This window comes from Gouania willdenowi, chromosome 18 (genome assembly GCF_900634775.1).
Source record: "Gouania willdenowi chromosome 18, fGouWil2.1, whole genome shotgun sequence".
NCBI lineage: Eukaryota > Metazoa > Chordata > Actinopteri > Blenniiformes > Gobiesocidae > Gouania > Gouania willdenowi.
In genome coordinates, this window is record NC_041061.1 from 9,102,478 (window position 1) to 9,123,735 (window position 21,258).

Sequence of the window (21,258 nt, forward strand, 5' to 3'; positions counted from 1 at the left end):
GCAAAACATTCGTCCAAACAGGCATTTCTGCTTCAGTGCACACAATGTTCCTGAAAGATACACGAGAGTGGAGAGAAAGGGAGAGACAGGCGAGGAGGGTGGGGGTTGGGAGGGGGGGAATGTTCTCATAAAATTGCAGATTAAGGTGCATGAGTGTGGGCAGATCCGCCCCCTAACAGAGACCTACATGGGGGGAGGGGTATCCTCCAACCCCACTTCTGAAGGGATCTATTGTCTGCAAGCTTTCCAGCGCATGAAGAAAGCTGATTATTACAGGAGGGCAGAAACCTGTATTCCTTCTGCTGTTATCCACCACATGCTGTCGTCTTTTTTGATTTCCCACTTCAAAAAGACTTGCGTTGAAATGCTTTTTAGGTTTCTACACTTCATGCTGCAAGTGTTAAGTGCTTGTATCATGCAAATCCCACCTCCCCTTTTGGAAAACGACTTGTCTATTATTAAAAGCTTTTAAATGGAGCAGTGTGTTGGCCGACTACCAAATCCACACAGTCCTCTGTTGCCAGGGAAACAAATACCCACGGTTTTAGCTCTCGCTCTGCCTCCCTTCCTCCCTTCCTCCCTCCCCCAGAGGCTCATGTTTCAAAAGTGTCAGCAATCCTGTGCTCTCACACTAGCTGCCTTTCAGCTAAAAGCTTTTTGTGCTGGAGCAGAATGGAGGGAGAAAAAGAGAGCGGGTGGGAGTGGTTTGCAAATAGGGGAGGGAAAATAAAGGGCCTCCCTCCCTGTTGCCGGGGCAACTTGATGTCACGGTGACATCACACAGTACTAAAAGCTTTTAACCGGATTCCTCTCCTGCCTTAGGCCCCATTTTGAGTGCTCTTTCAGCTAGGCTAAAGGGAAGAAGGGAAGGGCACAGGCAGGACGCTGGAGTGTGTGTGTGAGTGTGTGTGTGTGTCGTTCACCTCCTCTCTGCAGGCTACTACAGCTATCTCTTAGCACAGTAAAATTATTTCAAACCTATTGAATCCTAGAAAAAAATGGCAGCAGAAGATGCTTTCAGCTACCTGATACCAGCAGGCCACAGTGAGAAACACCGGCGGGCCCCGAACTGGACCGACGGCGAAATGAAAGCCCTCCTGTACGTGTGGGAAGAACATCACAACGACCTGAAAACTAGCAAAAGGAACGCCAAGGTTTATGAGAAGATGTCCCAGAGGTTCTACCAGCTGACTGGAGAGCAGAGGTTCAAAGAGGAGATCAAGATGAAAATCACCAACATGTCCTTCCAATACAGGCAAGTAGTTCATGCAAAGACCCTCCTTCAACGCTCTCCTTTTATTTTTATTTTTTAATCCTTTTACCACCAAACACCCAACGTCATTTAGATGTTATTTTTTGGGCTAAATCTGGTCAGTCCGTCTTATCCTAGATTGAACCCAAATATAGTCGTTGAAATTTGGTTATTATTGGAGAGTCCAACGTAGTCGAATATTAGCTCTTATTTAGTCCTCTAAATTGGGGTTCGTTTTTTTTACCGTCAAAAACGGTCCAAATTTAACCCCAATATAGTTGTTGAAACTTAGTTGTAATTGGATCGTCAATCTTGGTCCAATTTTAGCCCAATGACAGTCGTTGAAATTTGGTCATTATTGGACGGTCCAACGTAGTTCAATTTTAGCCCTTATTTAGTCGTTGAAATTGGGGTTTGTTTTTTTGAATGTCAAAATTGGTCCAAATTTAGCCCCAATATAGTCGTTGAAATTTAGTTGTCATTGGATCGTCCAACTTGGTCCAATTTTAGCCCAATTATAGTTGTTGAAATTGAGTTACTAGTGGACCATCCAACTAGGTCCAGATTTAGCACATTTGGTCTAACTTTGGCCCACAAATAGTCATTGGAAAATGGAAATACAACACGTTTAACCCTTTTATTTGGGCTAATTTGGACCAAATTTGCCAAAAAACATAAGAATAAAATGTATTCAAACTTAAGAGCCCACAAACATAAAACCAAAAATTACAAATCTGATCCTGGTACAAGTTGACTACAAAGGTTCCCACAATAAGTTATTATATTTTGGGAAGGTAAGATCAGGAAGGGAACAATTTTTAATCAATTAATTAATTAATTTACAAAATTCAAACAAAATGAATCTTGAGTGCATACTACGACCAGAAAAAGACAACTTTTCACCTTTCACTTCCTACCAAATTTTGATGTTTAGACATGTGGCAAAGATGTTTTTTCAACCATATTTTGCTGCTTGGGTTCTTCCTATAACAGGCGACTGAGGGCCTCCGTTGGAGATGCCGGTGGATCACCAGACTGGCCCTATTACAAACCCATTGAGAAGATACTCTCGAAACCAGTGGAGAATGGCAGGGGGAACTCGGTGGAGTTTAAGGTTCTCACGTCCGGGCCTTCCACCTCTGCCTTGCCCACGGACAACCTGGCAGCTCACTCTGAGGAGGGGATGGTTGGATTCCTGCCAGAGTACACAGGCTCCTCAGATGAACTGGACATCAAACAAGAGGTGGACTCTTTAATCTCGGACACTGAAAACTCGCAGGCCTCCAGGTAACAGTCCACAAAGAACAGCCCAGTTTTTAACACTCCTAGCTCATTTTAAAAAGTTATAAAAATAAATGGTATTGGGGGAAATTAACGTGTTGGGTTTTCAGTTTCTGTTAAAGAAGAAAAACCTCTTTAAAACAGATTTATTTGTATATAAACCACAGCATGAATAATTACGGTATATAAATTGTATTAATTGTAACAGTTTAGGATTTCATGTATCGTATCGTGCCGAGAGCTTGATTGACACAACATTGAGTAATAAATTATTTTAAAATTCTTTGTGTGTGATATACTACATTTAAAGAGTTTACATTTTCAGTCAAATTAAAAAAAAAAAAAACCTGCTTTAGATGATAAAATAAATGTGTTTTTTAAAAAAAACAAATTAGCTTTAAGTCCAAGTCAAAACTTTGACTGAAAAGAAGACCCAGAGATAATATTAGCCCTTAAGCTTTCTGCAAAAAGCTTTGCTTTGACTCAGATTTATTGGGTTTTATTCTCTTCGAACGAACGTGTCAGTGGCTACACTTCAGAGATGAATGCTTGTCATGATGTATGCCTAAATAGCCTCCAATGTTTCAAAGATTTAGCAATAGCCAAACTGGTACGTTAACTTCATGTAAGGGTGTAAGAAAAACATTTGATTTGGTAATATATTGCGATATTTCACCGCACGATTATCGTATTGAACCAAAAAATGTCCAAATTCATTTTTTTAATGTAATGTAATGGAATCGCGCTAACATATGTACTATATGTCACGTAAACGCCCGGTCACTATGTGTCAATGCATTACATCAGACCTTGTTAAACTACTTCACTCCTCAATGCATTTTAGCTAGGAAGTTAATTGCACTTTGTTTCCCTAAAACACTTTTATCGATGTATGTGGTTACTTTAAAAAAAATAAATAAATAAGAACTTAACAGAATCAGAATCTGTTGTAGAACCAAAAGTTTAACTTTGAATTTAAATGAAATATAATTATTGGTATTTGAATTACATTTAGTTACCATTTACTTGTTTAAGAAAATAATAAGAAATTGTATTTAATACCATTTTGTACTTGGTGAATTTGTTGTTATCGATATTGCCATATATTGCAATGTGCAGTATATCGTATTGTTTAGTATCTCAATATATCGCATCGTGTATCACATCGTATCTTCAGATTCATGGCAATCCACAATCCTAACTTGATATGTCCTTGAAAGTTATTTGCTAATAAGACTGAATTTTACTTACTTTTGAAATACTTACTAATACTTCATTTTAAAAATTGAGCTGCTGATAGATTTATTAGACTTATTGATTTCTTTAAAGAATCAATGTTTCTGTGTTTTCCAGCTCCCACCCCACCACAGCCAGGAAGAGAGACACCAACATGAACCTTTCCCTAAAAAGAAAGAAACTGCGTATCATGCAGTCAATGCTGCAGCAGCAGAAAAAGTCCAGCCGGGCCATCGAGGAGACGTGCAGGGAGGTGCGTCGAGTCATGCAGCAGCAGAACCTCCTGCAGGTCCAGTGTCTGCAGTTGCAGGAACGCATGATGAACCTTCTGGAGAGGATGATCCAGCCTCCTGCCAACATGGCGGCGGTGCTCGCTCAAGGCGGACACAGCGATCCAGGAAAACCATGAACGTTGGAGCATGTGGCTTATAAAGACATTTCAACTGCTTGTTAAAGACATTATATGTATGACACTTTAGATTTTAGGTCGACTATAATAAACTATTTTCAGGTTTTGTTGTGCTGTGTGTAGCTCCACCCTAAAAGCAGCCACAGAAATAGGAAAGTCATTGAAAATGAATATTCAAGTGGATATCTGTGATGACATGTTGAAAGTTAAACATTTACAATGTGTTCAGACTGTTCTCTGTCATTTGCCAAGTAACATATTAAAATCACTGTGAGGTCATACCATGACAAACTGTTGTTTTATTTGATTTCATATGCAGAGACGACTACAATACCAGCCAATGCTAGTCAAACAAAGATAGGAACATTGATCAAGAATGAAGGCAAAAACCACTTTTTCATTTCGGAATTAGGCGCAAGCACGTTTTTTAAACTTTCCTAAGGAAACAAATTTCCTTTTAAAGATATTTTCTGTCACTGGAAACAGAGTTTAGTGGTTCTACCAAACCATTGGCCCATGTCACACCTAATGGGCCCAATGCACAGGAAATGATGACGTATATGTCCGGTGAAATTTCAGGATTGTTGAGCGCTACGCTAACTTTGATTGCGACTCGCAAAAATAATCTGGAATGCTCTTTTTGTTGTTATTGTTGTTTTTAATTTGTTACGTGATGATTAAATACGTCCAACAGAGATAACGATGACCTGTGAACGTACAAAAGTGTGGCTGTGTTCAACATTGCATGCTAACATAATACTCGCACTATTCATACTAAGTCTGACGTCAAAATGAGTATGTGGTGCTTTCACATTAGATAGTATGGAAAGATTGAGTATGTGAGGAATAACCGGATGTATACTATATCGGGACAAGTTTTCAGTATGCACGGTGGGCACACTAATCATACTCAACTGCCCCATGATGCTTTGCAAACGCAACGTAAAATTGTCCTGGGATTTTAAGATAAAAGGCAAACATTGCTTTTTCAAAACAAAAGCATCTCTTCTAGTTTTTTAACGCTTTTTTTAAATAGGGCTCTTGTTTTGAAGTTAACCGGAAGTTTAGTCAGTTGCACAATGGAGGGTCTCCGAAAATCTCCAAAATGTCGGGATGAAATGTATTTCTGTGAGTATTTTGGATGAAATAACCAAATGTTTATATTCTACTTCGTCATTTTCTCACTTAAAATGTTTTCAGAAATTTCAAAGGTGGAGAATCATTGGAGATATTTAGCCTCAGTGTGCTTCAGGTTTTTGTCGTTTTAGGTTCGAAATGCATCTTGGGAAACTTGGAATGGTCATTATCCTAATCATACTAGTAAAATATACAGTAGTAGACAGTATATACTCATTGAGTGTGTAGTGTGTAGCACATCAGGATGTGATTTCAAACAGCGTGTCTATTTAAAGGTGAGAGGACAGCGCTACAGTGCAGAACTTTCACACACTGCCACCTAGTGACGTGGAGGTAATGTACAACTACGGATACAACAATACGATGTATTGTGTGTGTGTGTGGGGGTGTCATTTATTTATTTAGATAATTGATAAGGTCTATTTAAAAGTGTACAAAAAGGTTTAGAGGCTTAATGGAGGAAAATTGCAATACCTTGTGTGGGTAATAAATCAATCGTAGCAATACCCGAGTTTTTACACAGATAACACCTTCGAAAGAGGAACTATTCTTGAACTGGAGGAATGCTAACAACGTCTGGCAGGGAACAAGGCCAACACGAACAGCGATAGAGAGGAGGAGGAATAAAAACAAGACAACACTGACTACAGATGAGAATACACAAAAAAGGACTGTTCAGAACAACTCAAGAATGTTTGACCAGAGAGACATGTAAACCCATGTAAATTTGCGATGGTAAAACAGGGGACGGGACCCAGATAAGCAAACTGCTTCTCTCGTCTCCTTTTTCGGCATGTACAAAAAAAAAAAAAAATGTAAAAAAAAAAAGTGAATGTAACCATGTCGGATATAAACTGAATAAATAAATAAATAAAATTAGATTGATTGTAAGAAGTACACATTTGACAAAAATTGGGAATATTTCTTTATTGCCAGACAACTGATGATTTGGACCTTATAAAGACTCATTCTTTAAGTAAAAAAGCAAAGCGCAAATAAACTCTGACTATGAGTCACTTAAACTTTAAACCGTATCTTGGCTTTCTGTGATCAGCATATGGGAATCTCCGAGTAATCACTGAAATACAAAACACACACAGGAGGTACGCAGAGATCAAACTGAAACATTAAGGTCTTTACCATTCAGCCCATTTTAAGAGGATTTGGAGAAATGAGGGATTAGTTTAGTTCCATCACACACACACCACACCGACTCAACGGAAGTCGAAAAAGCAACCCCACACTAATAATAGCCTGTTTTTACTCACATGCTGCTTTTGAATTGGGATTTCACAATCAAACAATATTAATAATAATAAAAAAAGCCCAAAAGCCGTTGTGAATTATCCATAAGTGAGGTGACATGTCATTGTGTTATAATATCGCCTAACTTGTTTGTAGATGTTTGAAATAAATGGCTAGCGTGTGGTGAAGGCGTTAGAGACCTTTGACCAGAGCTAATGTTTACACTGCTGCTCAAGAATGCAGAGAAAAAACAAATGGCTGTGAGACTCTTAAATGCAGCACTGGTTACTGAAACTACCATTGTAGAATAGCATGAATAAAACACGTGTTTTGTGTTGTTGTTTTTTTTACTGAATTATTTATTGTAGAGATTTGCATTCACTGTAAAACATAAATATAAAAACCAAAATGCACCTGTTTGTAATGTATTGAGTAGTGTGGTATAATATACTCCATTTACCATTTGATTAGTCCTATTAATGATAACCTATGGTTGGTCTGATCCCAGGGCCACATTGTCAAAAATCATGTAGAAAAAAGACCAATGTCAGATCATTCATTTTCCTGCCATTTTTGTTTTTGTTTGTGTGTTTACACTGTATTTTTTTTTGTATTGTTGTTGATAGTTTGTTTTTTTCCCCACTCATTTTGTGTGATTTGGAATCATTTTGTGTATATTTGTATGTCATTCTGTGTATTTTTGTGTGCCATTAGTAATTATTTTGTTTTTTTGGGTTTTTTTTGGAGTATTCTCTTGTATTGTGTGTTGTGTTGATGCTGTTTTTTTTCTGTATTGTGTGTGTTCTTGAAATCATTTTGTGTATATTTGTACATTTTTATGTCATTCTGTGTATTTTTTGTGTGTCAGTCACTTGTGTTTTTGGAGTATTTTATTGATGTATTTTTGTTGTCATTTTTGAATTTTAAAAAAATGGAATTTTATGTATTTTTCTACTATTCTGTGTGTATTTGTTGTATTTTTATGTCACGTTTACACCTCATTATTAAAGCCACTTATTTGGGGGCCCACACATAATTAGACAGAGGGCCGCATGTGGGCCCCGGGCCTCCAGTTGCCTATCCCCGTCTTTAAATAATAACTTTTACCTTGAAATACAAGGACAATAACTGCCACCTGCCGCAGCCAATCGCGTCCATTCAGTTGTTTGAATATTGAACGGAAGACTCACTGTGATTGGTCCGCCCGGAGGTCACGTGCCCCCTGAGACGTTACGCTGTCATGGTTACGCTGAAAGACGCTTTGTGATTTCCGCGGTGAGTGAATGGAGGGGGCGGAGCTTAGTGAGCACACGGACGGAGCTCTCAATCAGTGCAGCCGTGGCCACGCGCTGTTTGTTTGGAAAAGTTAACGTAGAAAAAACAAAACAAGAAAACAAATGGAGTTTAACCACGTACACGCGTGAACGAGTTTTATCGTGACACCGTGGGATATCGTGAGGAACTTTCCAACAACAGGTAACGTCATTATTCACTTTTTGGTGACGCAAATTTGTGGTCAAACGTCACGTTTTTAGCTTATCTAGTCATTTTTTTTTCTCCTTTTGAATTTTAAAAGTTATTAATTAGACTTTATTGACTGTGTTTAGCGCTAAAGTTACTGTAGGGTGTACAATGACATTTATAAACAGTGTTTTAGTTAAAGAAGAGGGTGTTGCTTGTCATGTGTAGGAGGCCAGCTGGCACTATGTTTGGGGGGAGGGTGAAGGAGGGAGGGGGGAATGGGACAATCAGGCTGTGTTCAGCCCTGACAGATAATACCTTAAATAGGATTATTTATGTCAATTATATTATTGACTTATTTGATTATTTTCTAGAAGTAGGAGTAAAACTAATTTATCTTGTATAACCTCTGTTTAAGTCAGGGACTGCAGCCACACTCATTTCCATATTGAAGAAAAAAGTTAAAAATTTTTTTTTAAATCCAATTATCTGTTACAATCTTTTTTTTAAAAAAATATTTATTATTATTATTAGTTTATTATTTTATTTTTATGTATTTTTATTTATTTTTTGTTTGTTTTTTATTTATTCCAATCTTTATTTATGAGGCTCATTTAATCAAGGCACAGTTTTCTCCACCACAGACATACACATTGCTGTATTCAAACAACAAAAATGTAAAGAGCAAAAACTCAAACCAAACTGATAAAGCTACAGAATAGAAACAACAGATGAATAGATCTTTATTGTCAATGTTTCAAAAACAGTTTAGAAACTCCTCTCAACAATTAGCACTAGGGCTGAACGATTTTCTAAAATAATCTAATTGCGTTTTTTAGTTTTTATTTTCCACCCTTAATATTGCGGTTTAAGATGTGATTATTTTTTCAAGGGCCTCGTCAATCGTGTATTTTTCAATGAACGCAAGCAATAAATCAATCTGTTTCATAATAAACAATTTCGGCTTTATTTAAACTTTAAATAAATATAACATATACATTTTAAAGCACAGATTACGACAATAAAGCAAACAAATCTGTGGCTTTCCCTCTTCAACATATCTAACTAACTTCACTCTTCGCTGTACTTCTTAAACACTCTGAACTTAACCGGACAGTACAAGAAAAATAAATAAAAATTGCATCTTTTGTGATTTAAAAAAAATCGCGTTTTATAATATCGCGGATGCAATTAATCGTTCAGCCCTAATTAGCAGCAAGAAATACACATTTAAAGAATAAAATAATAATAAAATAGATTAAAAACACCAATAGAGTTTATACAGAAGACCATTTTCGACACAAAAGAAAAAAAAAAAAAATCTGTAAATCACTATGGAAAGTCCTAGTTATGAGATAGAAAGACATAATTATGAGTTAGTCAAGTGATGATTATGAGATAGAAAGTCATTATTATGGGAACATTATTTTTTTAATGTAAATTTGCAAAGGAACATAAAAAAATGTTTTCCAATAAAGACTTATTTATGTACTTCCCACTATTTTCTACACTATGTACCATGTGTTGAATTCTAAGAACTGAATAAACAACCAAAATATGTGTTTTTAATGAATTATTATTCAGTGTAATTAAGAATAGTCAGTGTCAGTGTCAGTACACTGCTGCAAGTGCTCAGTTTGTATCTCATTATTATGACTTTCTGTCTCATAATAATTACTTTCTATCTCATAGCTATGATTTTCCGTGGGTATTTTTTTATTTTTATTTTAGTGGTGGAAACGTGCTTCCATAGCTGGGAGCTTGAAGTGTGTCCAAGGTTATTTTGGGCGAGTTGAAGAATGCACAACACAATGATAAGGACAGATTTACAAGCAGTTATGAATGGGAGCGTTGGATTGAGTCTGACACGGACAGAAATTAAACGACAAAAAAGTGTTTCCTCGCTTCAAAAAGCAAACGCACCCCCTTTCTGAAAATAACAGTCATGTATTGTATGCTCATGTGGACCCCAACTTATATCCTGGATTTTGTGACCAATTTCTATTTATTTAAGAGAAATCTTGTCATAATTTGAGGAAAATTTAAGGATTTTGTAAGAATTTTGAGATTTTTTTTCAACTCTTTACCTTTTAAAAAAATACTGCAATCATGTGATAAAGAATAAGCACCAGGGAAAATGTGAGTCCCAGCAAATAATGCTGAGTTTCATTTACACAATGATTCATGTCTAATGATTCATGTTTTCTCTGTCATTTCTATTTTCTCCTGTGGGCCGAATTAGATGCTCCAAAGGGCCGGATTTGGCACCCGGGCCATGAGTTTGATACGTGTTGTATCTCTAAAATATTAGAGTTTTATGGCTAACTTTATTATTATTGTAATATTTTTTCACTTTTTAAAAAAATAAATAAAACAAATTATATTTAATTTTGTTTATTTATTATTTTATTTAAAAATGTAGAAATTGTATAACTTATTTTTAAAATACATGAGTTGGGCATTAAATCTCCAAATGGCCAAAAATGTGACTGACCCAATTTTGGTAAAATGGTGACGATTATTTAAGGCATATGTCAAATTCAAGGCCTGGGGGCCAAATCCGGCCCTTTAGAGCATCAAATTTGGGCCATTCAAAAATGTAAAAATGAAAGAAAAAAACATGAAACATTTTGTAATTGACCAACTATTCAGTTGTAGATGTGGCAGCTGTTCCAAATACAGAAATTCAATTTAAATCCACAGTATGTGTCGAGCTCAGTTTTCCAGTTCTTATATCACATGACAGCAGTCGTTTTTAATCTCAAATTTTCCAAAATCTGGCAATTTTTTTCTCGAATTACTCCATGATATTTCTCCAAATTACCACAATCAGGGACATTTAAGTGAAGATCCTACATGGACTGATTTACTTACATACTTTTATTTATATACTGTATGGTTTACATTGAAGTGCGCATTAATGTTGACTTTCCTCTTTTTCTCATCTAAAATTTGTGGCCCACTTAAGCTAAAATTGTTCTGTATTTGACCCCCGAACTATAATGAGTTTGACACCCTTGATTTAAAGCAACTCTCCGATTACAGATCAATTTGACCTTTGATCTTTTGCTCTTTTTTTCTGTTTACAGAATGACAATAACACAATAGTGTTGGCAACCTGCGAGCGTTTCACTTGCTACGGTCCTGCTGTCACAGCATCCCAGCAGAAAGATGAGGATCCAAGGCCAGCCCGAAGGTGCCAGGAGGCGTCTGGACCTAAGCGCAGCGGGAGAACTCAGGGGCGTGGAGATCGTCCGAACTCGGGCTGGATACGGGTTTACTATTGCGGGACAGAGGCCGTGTGTGCTGAGTGGAGTCCTGGAAGGAAGTCCGGCTCACCTTGTGGGACTTAAGCAAGGAGATCGCATCATGGTCGTCAGCGGTACCGACGTGTCCGCGGCCTCGCATGAAGGTGTGGTGCAGCTGATCGGTGCTAGCAAGGGACCGTTGCGTCTGGTGGTGCTCACTGAAGGGCGGCTAATGGGAAACCCCATTCTCCATGATGCTAAGTTCACTGGGAAAGGTGGTATTTATCAAAAAGCAGGAGTTCTTCGTACCATCTCTGACGACACGGGTAGGTCTTCGGTTTACTTTAGCGACGCTACCCCCCGCAAACCCAGGCCCGTTTCAGAGCCTGATCTGTCCCACTGGTCCCAACAGTGGAGCGTTAACGCGAAGCAGCAAATGGAGGAATTTTCCACCGTGGAGGACCTGGACTCTGCTTTTGTCGACGCAGATGAGAGTCGTTCCCAGTGGGGGATGCTAAACATGACGTTGGTGGTGGGATACCTTAGCTCCACTGAGCTGATTTTGAACACTTCTGAATCTGAGGAAGACTCTCTGAAAGCCATTCGGGAGAGAATACGCCAGTTGGGCACGGAGCAGGACACGCACACTCTGGTGATGATGAAAATAATGTTTGACTGTATTCGACTGTGTGACGACGCGGGAGCAGTACTGGCTGCCTTCCCTGCCGAGAACCTTCTTTTAGGGGCCGTTTGCGCTGAAGACCCGCGGTTTTTCGCCCTAGTGACAACCGCACATATCATCGATGGCCGCGTGCCTGAGGGGGGTCCTCTGCGTGCCTCCTGCCACGTTTTCTACATTGACCCACAACTGGGCAACCACCCAGACCATGTAGGGATCGCTGGACGCTTCAGTTTCGACTGCACTCCAGATCCGGATGCTTTAGGTTGTCTTGAGTTTCCACAGGCCCCCCCGGATGTCCTTCACTTTGTCTCAGTGTTGTACAGTGATTTGGGGGATGCCGTTGAAAGAATCCGAAGCAAACTGGATGCAGAGGCTCAGCAGCAAGCTGGGGAGACCGATATCGCTGACAAACAAGGTAGCACCAGTAGCAACGGAGACAGCGGTATTGGAAATACGTCGCCCCCTGAAGAGAGAGCGGATATGGATTTCCCTCTCTCAATCCCAAACCACCCGGGGGCCCACCTCGCCAGCTGTCCATGGGATTATCTTCCGTCTGAACATCTCACTTCCCTAGACCCAAAACCTAATCTGAAAAGCAGTGGCAGCACGCACTCCCTGTCAGAGTCCTTACCCGGGCCTGATTGTTTAACCAGCTTTTATGGAGGCCCCCCACCCAGACTGGAGTTCCACTTTAAACCCCCGCCCCCTCCTCAGCCCCTTGGTAAAAAAACAAACCTCATCGCGCAACCTCTCAGAAGAAGCCAGAGGTGGTTTTCAAGGTCAAAGTGGCCTAAGGTTCTCAGCAGCGACTCAGAGGCCGCCGTCAAGAACTGTTCCCCCTACGGCTTCAGTGCAAGCACCAATAACCTGCTTCCCCCCATGAGCCAGATGTCCTTTGACAGACACCAAGATCCAGATGTGATGATGCTCCCCCCCAGGGAGGAGTGGACCAACAGGTTTCTAGAGCAAAGGCAGAAACAGCGGAAAGATGGCAACGGGAAAAATGTAAGTGTAAGTTTATGAACCAGGTTCAAAAATAGCATGAGTAAGAAAAGAAATCCTAAAGCGTTTAAATCGCTGTCCTCCGCTCATCTTTTTTAGTTGTTTTTAGGAATCTGTTTTGCACAACGTTGCACCCATAGTGAGGCAGTAGCAGTGCCAAAGATAAGGTGGATTCAGTTTGAATATTTATTTTTTTGAAATGTGCTATTTTTTTTGTGAAACAGCCCCAAAGTTGGGGTCCAAAATAATATAATAAACAAGTCACATGAATAAAAATAGTTTTGTATCCCTTTATACTATAAATTAAAACAGAGCTCAGATTTTTTTGTTATATTGCCACAACCAATGAAAATACTAGAAAAAATGTATTTTTTCGGATTTCAAGGGACTGTCACCCAAAAATCATTAGTGATTTGAACAGTCTATACATAGCTTTAAGCTTTTTTTTTAAACTTTTTTCCAATTTTGTGGGTCAGGTCAGATGTATAGCAGATATTTTTGTATATTCAGGGAGAGTTGGTAGAGCTGTATTACTATACCACATTTCACTTTCCTATGTGATGTAGTTCCTGAGGTAATGGAACCTGAAAATGGAAAAAAAAATAAGGACACGAAAATCAACACATACCCCCTCACTAAATATCTCAAGAAGTATTCATCCGATCAAACTAAAAATCTACAGTGTGTCTGTTGAATAATCACGAAACAATTGATAAAAATTAAGAATGTTCCGGAATTTTCACTTCCGATACAATACCGATATTGCAACCTTGCACGAATCATACATACCTTTATGACTTATTTTGGAATGTAAGAAAAGGCTTGATCAAGTGATGTTACTCAAATGTATATGGTGGGAACAACTGAGAGTGGGGACAAAAACAACAAATACTTATTGGAGCGCTTATATCAGAGATTTTAGATGCAGTCGGATAAAATCCGATATTCGTTTTCTGGCTGATATTGGACCGATATCAATATCGGATCGGGACACCCCTAGTAAAGATTTCAGAATTTTTGGAGACCAAAGTGTGTGGGCCATTTGTTGAAATGTCATGGAAGGACCCAAACAAATCATTTCTGGTTAACATTTTCCCCTTGAAATTCAGCATGTAGATTTGCCCCCTGATTGTGCCAGTAAGCTTTTCAGCTGTGGGTCTTTCCTAAAAGGCTGTATTGTGTTGTTGTTGATGCTGTTTGTCAGGCAGGAAGTATTAAATGCTTGGAAAGTTGTGGGAATGGGCGTTGGTGGGTCTGTTTTCTCTGCTTCCCATTAAGAAAGGGAAAGCCACTATTTCATTGAGTGCCGGTCAGATACCACCTGCTGAAAGTCAATGATGTCATCATAGCTTTGTGAGTATGTTGCTTTTCTATTTGCCCACAAGATGTCCCCATGGATCCACGTATGGCCGGAAATGCCGTTCTCTCAGTAATAGTGATTAGACTAAACAACGGTGCTGGTTTCTTCTTTTTTTCTACCAGCCACACTGAGGGCTCTAATTAGTTTGCACGTAGGCGAATGTGTGTTTGTAAAAAGGCTGAGCGTTAAGAGACAAGCTGTGGGTGTTGGAAAAGTTTGACCAGAAAATGTACAGTTTTTTAAACATTTGTTAGACTGTGTTTTATCTCTTTTTTTTTTGTCTTAAAGCTGTCATTAGGTCAGAAAGAAGACTGTCTTTTGTTTAAGAAGCCCAGGAAAATAACAGGGCAGTGGCGTGGTAATCATTGGCTGTTCTAAACACATGACATAACACCGCCTCTCCTCCTGCCACCAGAATATATAATGGATAATTTATTGCTCTGCCTTTGAGACACAAATAGACTTTAGTCTCTAGGTTTTCATAATAGTTTGACAGGCAGCAGCTAACTCCAGATTTAAAATCCACAAACAGCAAAGGCAAGCCAAATGGGTGTCGTCTTACTATTAGCAGTACATTCAGGACTGGAGACATATTAAAGAATTACAAAAATGTATTTGTGAAGCGATATTCAATGTTGATATCAGATATTGATATTAATATCAGTAAAAAACACAAAACCCCCCTGAGTTTGGTATTCTCTGATGTAATATATAGTTTTTTTAAATTAGATTTATAGAGGCAATTTTTCAGGATGTTCTAATTCATTTTTTAAAATTATTTTATTAGGAGTTAATCATTGTGCACACACGACCAGAGCATGCCATGGTTACGTGTCAAAAAACCATGTGCATATGCAGAATTGTGTGATCAATGCAAGTAACATTAATGCAGTAGGTGACGTGAGTGTTCTAAAAAAATGTGATTACCAATTTTATGAGATTTTTTTCGAGATTTGAAGGAAAATAGTCCACATTTTTTTTTTTTTCTCAAAAAAGGTCACTTTTTTAACCGTTTTTCCCCTTTATTCTTCAAGGGGAGCGAGGTAGAAGTTTGGGAACCACTGCATTAATACACCCTAATTTCCTCTGTGCATTGAAGTTACTTGCATTGATCCAAGCAGTCAGATCTGCTTTTTATTTATTCTATTTAATTGTAGAGTATTCCTATATTTAAGATTCACATTTATGTAACCCATTAGAAATAAATGGGTTTTATTTATACCTACTGTTGCTGACTATTGTTCTGAGTAATTTTGATCTTATAGTTGATCATGCATTTTCTAACATCCCACTACAAAATAAATGATAAAAATATATATGATCTGTGCTGATATTGCATTGATATCATATCCGTATCGGCCAAATACTCAAGGATGCAATGTCGGTATTGTATCTGAAGTAAAAAATTAGTACCATATTTCATCCATCAGTTTATTTACCATTGTTATATGACGTTATGCTTTTTAGACATGCAGGAAAGATGTGTTCTGTTGTATAAAAAAGATAAACGATCTTCCACTCTCTCTGCGTTCAGTTGACTCTGTTGAGACCTATTTATTTGTTCAAGCTTTTAATTAGCTACTCTTGGGCTGCTATGATTTTATGTTGTTTTGGCCTTTTGTGTTGTGTATATATTTTTCCCCTAATTTAATGTGGCTGTTCCGTCAGGTCCTGTAACTTTGCCCTGATCAGTCCATGAAACACAGGCAGATTTGGACAGGAACCGTCTTATTGATCTGAGTTAATGCAGCAACACACACTGTCAATCAGTCTGCACCATTTGAAGATGATCTACTGACCATCATCCAGCAGGTCTGAGCTCCCGAGTAGCGCTGTGTCACCGCACTCTCATAAGTGAACATTGTGCCATTGCTGCTTAAATTATGCATCTGATAAGCTGATTCTGGCCTGATGCTCCGGCTTCAATCAACGCGACACGAGAGTTTGACGGTCAAAACATCACTGGAGCGATGCGTCCATAGCGCGCACAGCATCCTCTCCCCACCGCAGCGTCACCATACTCCACACGCAGCTCCGTGGATGTGCAGCTTTTTCTCTCCCTCAAACACACTTTACTCTGCATTTACTTATTCAGTGGCTGTTAAATATTGTATGTTTTATTTCAATTATTTTCTTGTACTAGAAAGATTGACTCAGCATTTTTTTCAATCTCCGTTGTGTTTTGTGTAAACATTTACTGTAACGGATCTCTGTGTGTGTGTTTGCACCTGCTTGTCAGTCGTACTATTTTCCGGTGCTAAAACAATCACCGCAAACAGTTCGAGATTTGATGAATTGCATTGCGCCCACTGCATTAATTTATTTGCATTTCCCCCTCCCATTTTTTTACGCCCCTTATGAAATCTGCCTAGTTTACATATTCATCAGAGGGAAATGCGCTAAATGGTTTGAGGGCGCATAAGGACGCGCAGAAGACGAGTAGTCCTGATTCCCTGGGGTTTGTACCCCTTATTAGCGAGTGGAGTGACTTTTGCACGCATTTTAACACCCCTAAACCTTTAGTGAATTCGCTCAAAAAGGTTTTCTTGAACTGTGTCCTAATAGTTTCCTCTTTGTTCCCACAGGGTACAAGGTTCTGGGGTCTAGGCGTTGCTCGCGCCTCTAAACGTCGTTCAGCTAAACGTCTCAGCCTGGCTCGATCACTGGATGACCTTGAGGTGTGTTTACGCTTTTTAATTATAATTTCTTTGTCTAGCACTTCTACTGCACATGGCTTTCATTTAGCATTCCTCTTAGCCATGCACCTTTCCTATAACCTTCCACTTCCTTGAACTCTCTGTTTGCTGCTCCACTTGGTATAAATTGGTGGAATACAATGTGGTCTTTGAGTTGGCTAGAGGCCTGATTCTGTTTGTTTGGTGCAGCTAATGAGCACTGCCAAACGACTGAAAATCAGACGTGCAGTATATGAAATAATTATAGCTGGGCATTTTTATGAAGGTGTGTACATTACCCAGTCTTCCTTTCTCTCAAAATTGCTCTGCATGCACATTAACACATACATGATGCATTGTACATTGTTTGTTTTGCATGGAAAAACTTGATACGCAATAATGACCAAAAAACATACGAATATGAAGTAGTTACCTGTAAAAAAGGTCTTACAATAGACAACTTCCCTTATTACACTGGGAAAGCAAATATGGTATAAAAGTTTACAACAGTTGCTGAGTTTCTTATTGCTGCTGGTGGTGTAACCATCTTAGATCAATACATTCAAGATCATTTGCTCAGGAAAAAAGGTGCAGTGAAAGCTTGGAAATGTTGCTCGAATGTTTGTTTTGATCTCCAATGTCAACACTCAGTTTATTGACATTATTAGAAAGGTTTCACGCATTGCATTGTGGAATGTGGAGTCCCGAAAATGGATGCGTGGAAGAGTTTTTACTTTGTTATTACTGTGATTTTTTTTGTGTTTCTTCACTAGGCAAGAAGGACATTGATTTGCTTGACACCATTTTGATCCAGTTTGTTTCCGGTATTCCTCGTGATATCGCTCCTAATGTTCATTTTTGGCTGGATTGGGATGTTTCCGTGTGAGCACCAAAATAAACATCCACCATTGTTTTGCCACAACTTTCAGTCTGTGAAAACAACAGAAATGGGAAGTTTCTTTGGCTAGTTTTTGGGTGCTAACGCAAAAAGTTACAATAAAGGTGCGTTCACACCAAATGCAACTTCAGCGACCATAGTAAAATCACACTTTTTGCTCGTTTCATCGCTTCATCCACCCCTGTGATGTAGGGAGAAACTCATTGCCGATTGGATGTTGCGACACAGCGTCACTCGAAGTCCCTTTAAAAGTTGAAAATTTTCAACTTTGACTGAATTCCAGCAACTCAGATCGCACGATTGAGTTTCTGGAGTTGTGTGGGTCGCATCGCTTGACGGGAGGTCCCTTTACGTCGTGTCATTTACATTCGTTTTGAATGTAACCTCGTCTCTAAAGTTGCTTTCTGTGTAAACGCACCTGAAGAACAAGAGCCCTCAGAGAGAGCGCAAATCTCCGCCAAGTTTGGAGGTACAAAGTCACCAGCAGGTGGTGCTGTAGAACCAGCCAAATATCCACATTATGCTCCAAAACTTGCTCTGGACCCTGTATCCCCAATCCCTGCTGGATCTTGTTCTACTTTCTGACATTATTTATCAGCTCACCAAATTTAATTGAATTCTGTTCAGAACTTTTTGAGATATCCTGCTAACAAGCATCCACATTAAAAGATGGACGGACAAACACCAGAGAAAACACATCTATGAATCAGTCTAAGGGACTCTACATCCCACAGTGCAATGAGCAAAACTTTTCTGACAATGTCACTAAACTGAGTGTTTACATTGGGGATAAAGACAAACTTCCAAATGAAAATTTCAACCCTTTACATCTTCTTTTAAGCAAAAGATCTTCAATGCATTGATTTATGAGGCCTACACTGTGTCTTTATCAGATGAAAAATATTGTCTCCAGCAGCTTTAAACTTATCGAGGTAGCTTGATCTAAGAATTCTGCTCTGGTGATAAATCACAGAGAACTTTTCCCTTCCTTTCCCGTTTATTAGACAATGTGCAGAGGTTGGACACATTTGGTATCCTTTCTGCCTGAGGCTGAGCTCTCTCAAATTGCCTTGTTACTATGCAATGGTGAAGTCCACTGTAACTTTTCCATTTACTCACCTACCTGCCTCGTAATATGCCCAGTGTGGCAAAGACACAATCTCAGTCAAACGGTCGGCCTATTTTTAATTTGGTCATCATAATTCAACTTTGCGTTTAAAGCTTCTCGGGCACTGCTTGATTTCAAAGCCTACTTACATCTACAGTATAAATGATGCAAGACATTGAAAATTAAACGGGTTTTCCTTATGTGCAATACGCAGCATAATGTGATTGTGTTTGTTGTAATGGGAAGATATGGCTTTACTGAACAGGCAGTGGCCATGTGTGTGTGTGTGTGTGTCACTGTTGTAACTAAACCATGAAGCGATGATTCTACTCTCCTTGTGTTTGCATTCTTTTGAAAACACTGCAGACGCATGGCTCTGTGGTGATTCATGACCTGCTGGTTTAATACTAGCATTCCAACAAGCAGTATTGTGGTGAATCATATCTCTTTAATCATTGTGTATATTGTGGAGATTGGCTCGCTTGTAGAGATGGAAATCCTTTAACTCTCTGTAGCTTTGTGCCCACGTACTGTCCTTACACCTTCAGTTTGCTTTGTTGAGCAACACGTTCTGGAGCTTGCACTTGTATGCTGTCAACAGCGCCATACTTCAACACAGTCAAGAAGAGACAGGCCCTATTCAGGTGTGAGGTGTAAGAGCTGAGGATGTGAGCAAGTGAAGAAGATACGTTTTCACAATGTGTTCAAAGGAAATATTAATTCTTATTTCCTGTCTGTAGATTTTGGTTTCCTGCTGGTGTCTTTAGTGAAGACTCAGTACATGTGCCCACATTAACAGCAAACACAGCTGTGTTTGCATAGAGTCATTTGAGCCACATGGTGTGTTTGGTTGTATTGTTCTGAAGGGAAACTACCACTGGCTTTTCATGTTTAGATGTATTTCATGAAAATAGGTTTAAATCAGGCCATTCTACTCATATTGATTTGAATTTAATAATGGGACGTTTAAGTATTGGCCTAACAGCAAGGCGAGGTCAACTCCAAAGAAGTGGCATTTTTAAATATGTGGTGCTTTTACTTTATCTGAAGGACTGTAGAAAGGAAATTAGTGTAGTTGTACATTCCTTATAAAATCATGCCCTCTGAAGGTTTTTTACCACTTCAGACCGAGCGCAAATAGAAATCAGCAAATAGAAGTTATATTCATTATGAGCACACGCAGGAACTCTGAGCTCAAGCGTTTTCTGCAGCAGTTTTACTTAAGGATGTGTTTGAAATAGATTCATATCGACACAATAAAGCCTCAATCAATGCTTGAATGTGAAAAGCAGAGTTATTCTGCTGCTTTTGGGCTTTGGGGAAGACCTTCGAGGATAACACCTGCTTACACACAGGCAAGGCTGCCGAATGTGAACGAGCCTAGAAGAGTTTCAATGTGTTTGGCTCTGATGCTTTTTTTTTCACAGTAGCTGTGGGTGGTACAATGGCTCAGTGTGCAAATTATTGTTTTCATGCCTACTTCTAAATCCGTCGCACATATATCTGCCAATTCTGGTTGTTGAATCTGATTTCCTGAAGTGAAGAAATGAACTGCCTTTGGATTTTCTGTTTAAGTTGACTCAATCTTTGAACATACAGTAGCCCTTCTACTATCATAAGTCATATCTACTATCAATAATTTTTTCGATTAGTTGACTAATCTCGATTATTTTTTTGTTTTGAAGCACTTGTCTTTGAATCGCTATTTCAACCTACCTTCTTAAATCCTCACACCTGTGAAAGTGACCCTGTTGTAATCTAACAGCATGTTTTACAGAAAGGTAATAACACAATGACGGGACAAAATAATGCATTTATAATAGTTGTATAAAAAAAAAGATAAATAAAATAATACAAAGTGCATGTGGTCTTCAACAACTACTCATAACAGAAACACTTTGTAAAAAAAAAAAAAGTGTTGCTAACCTGCCTTACAGGTTCTGGTGGTAAGAACTTTAAAAAGTCTGGAAGCTCTGTATCATCCTCAACCATGGATATTGTCATATTAATGACTATCATATTCAGGATGCTCTCTGTTAGTACTTTGGCTATTTGGGGAGTGAATGAACTTCTCATGACAAACTTATCCAAACGCTTTTGCTTAGGAGCAATGTTAAAAAAAAAGATGTCTATTAGTTCACAATTTAAAGATTATATATGTTTATCCCAATAAAATATCTATTACAAATTATCAGATTACCTATAAATGAAGAAAATCTAATATTTTATCAACATTATAGTAAATTACACAATTGATAATTAAT

General features: G+C 38.7%; 2 protein-coding genes across 2 annotated transcripts in view; both read left to right on the forward strand.

Moving 5' to 3' along the window:
- Nucleotides 1–655: 655 nt before the first annotated feature.
- Nucleotides 656–4,316, forward strand: msantd1 (Myb/SANT-like DNA-binding domain containing 1). Its single transcript, XM_028475100.1, has 3 exons — nt 656–1,255; nt 2,246–2,539; nt 3,887–4,316. Exons 1-3 carry the CDS (start codon nt 999–1,001, stop codon nt 4,176–4,178), a joined length of 843 nt encoding a protein of 280 aa, XP_028330901.1. The 5' UTR covers nt 656–998; the 3' UTR covers nt 4,179–4,316.
- A 3,545-nt stretch (nt 4,317–7,861) lies between these two features.
- Nucleotides 7,862–21,258, forward strand: part of rgs12a (regulator of G protein signaling 12a) — a 61,954-nt gene continuing 48,557 nt past the window's right edge. Inside the window, exons 1-3 of the mRNA XM_028474215.1 lie at nt 7,862–8,036; nt 11,111–12,956; nt 16,899–16,991. Of these exons, the coding sequence (XP_028330016.1) occupies nt 11,193–12,956; nt 16,899–16,991 (1,857 nt within the window). The 5' untranslated portion in view covers nt 7,862–8,036; nt 11,111–11,192. The remainder of the gene's footprint in view (nt 8,037–11,110; nt 12,957–16,898; nt 16,992–21,258) is intronic.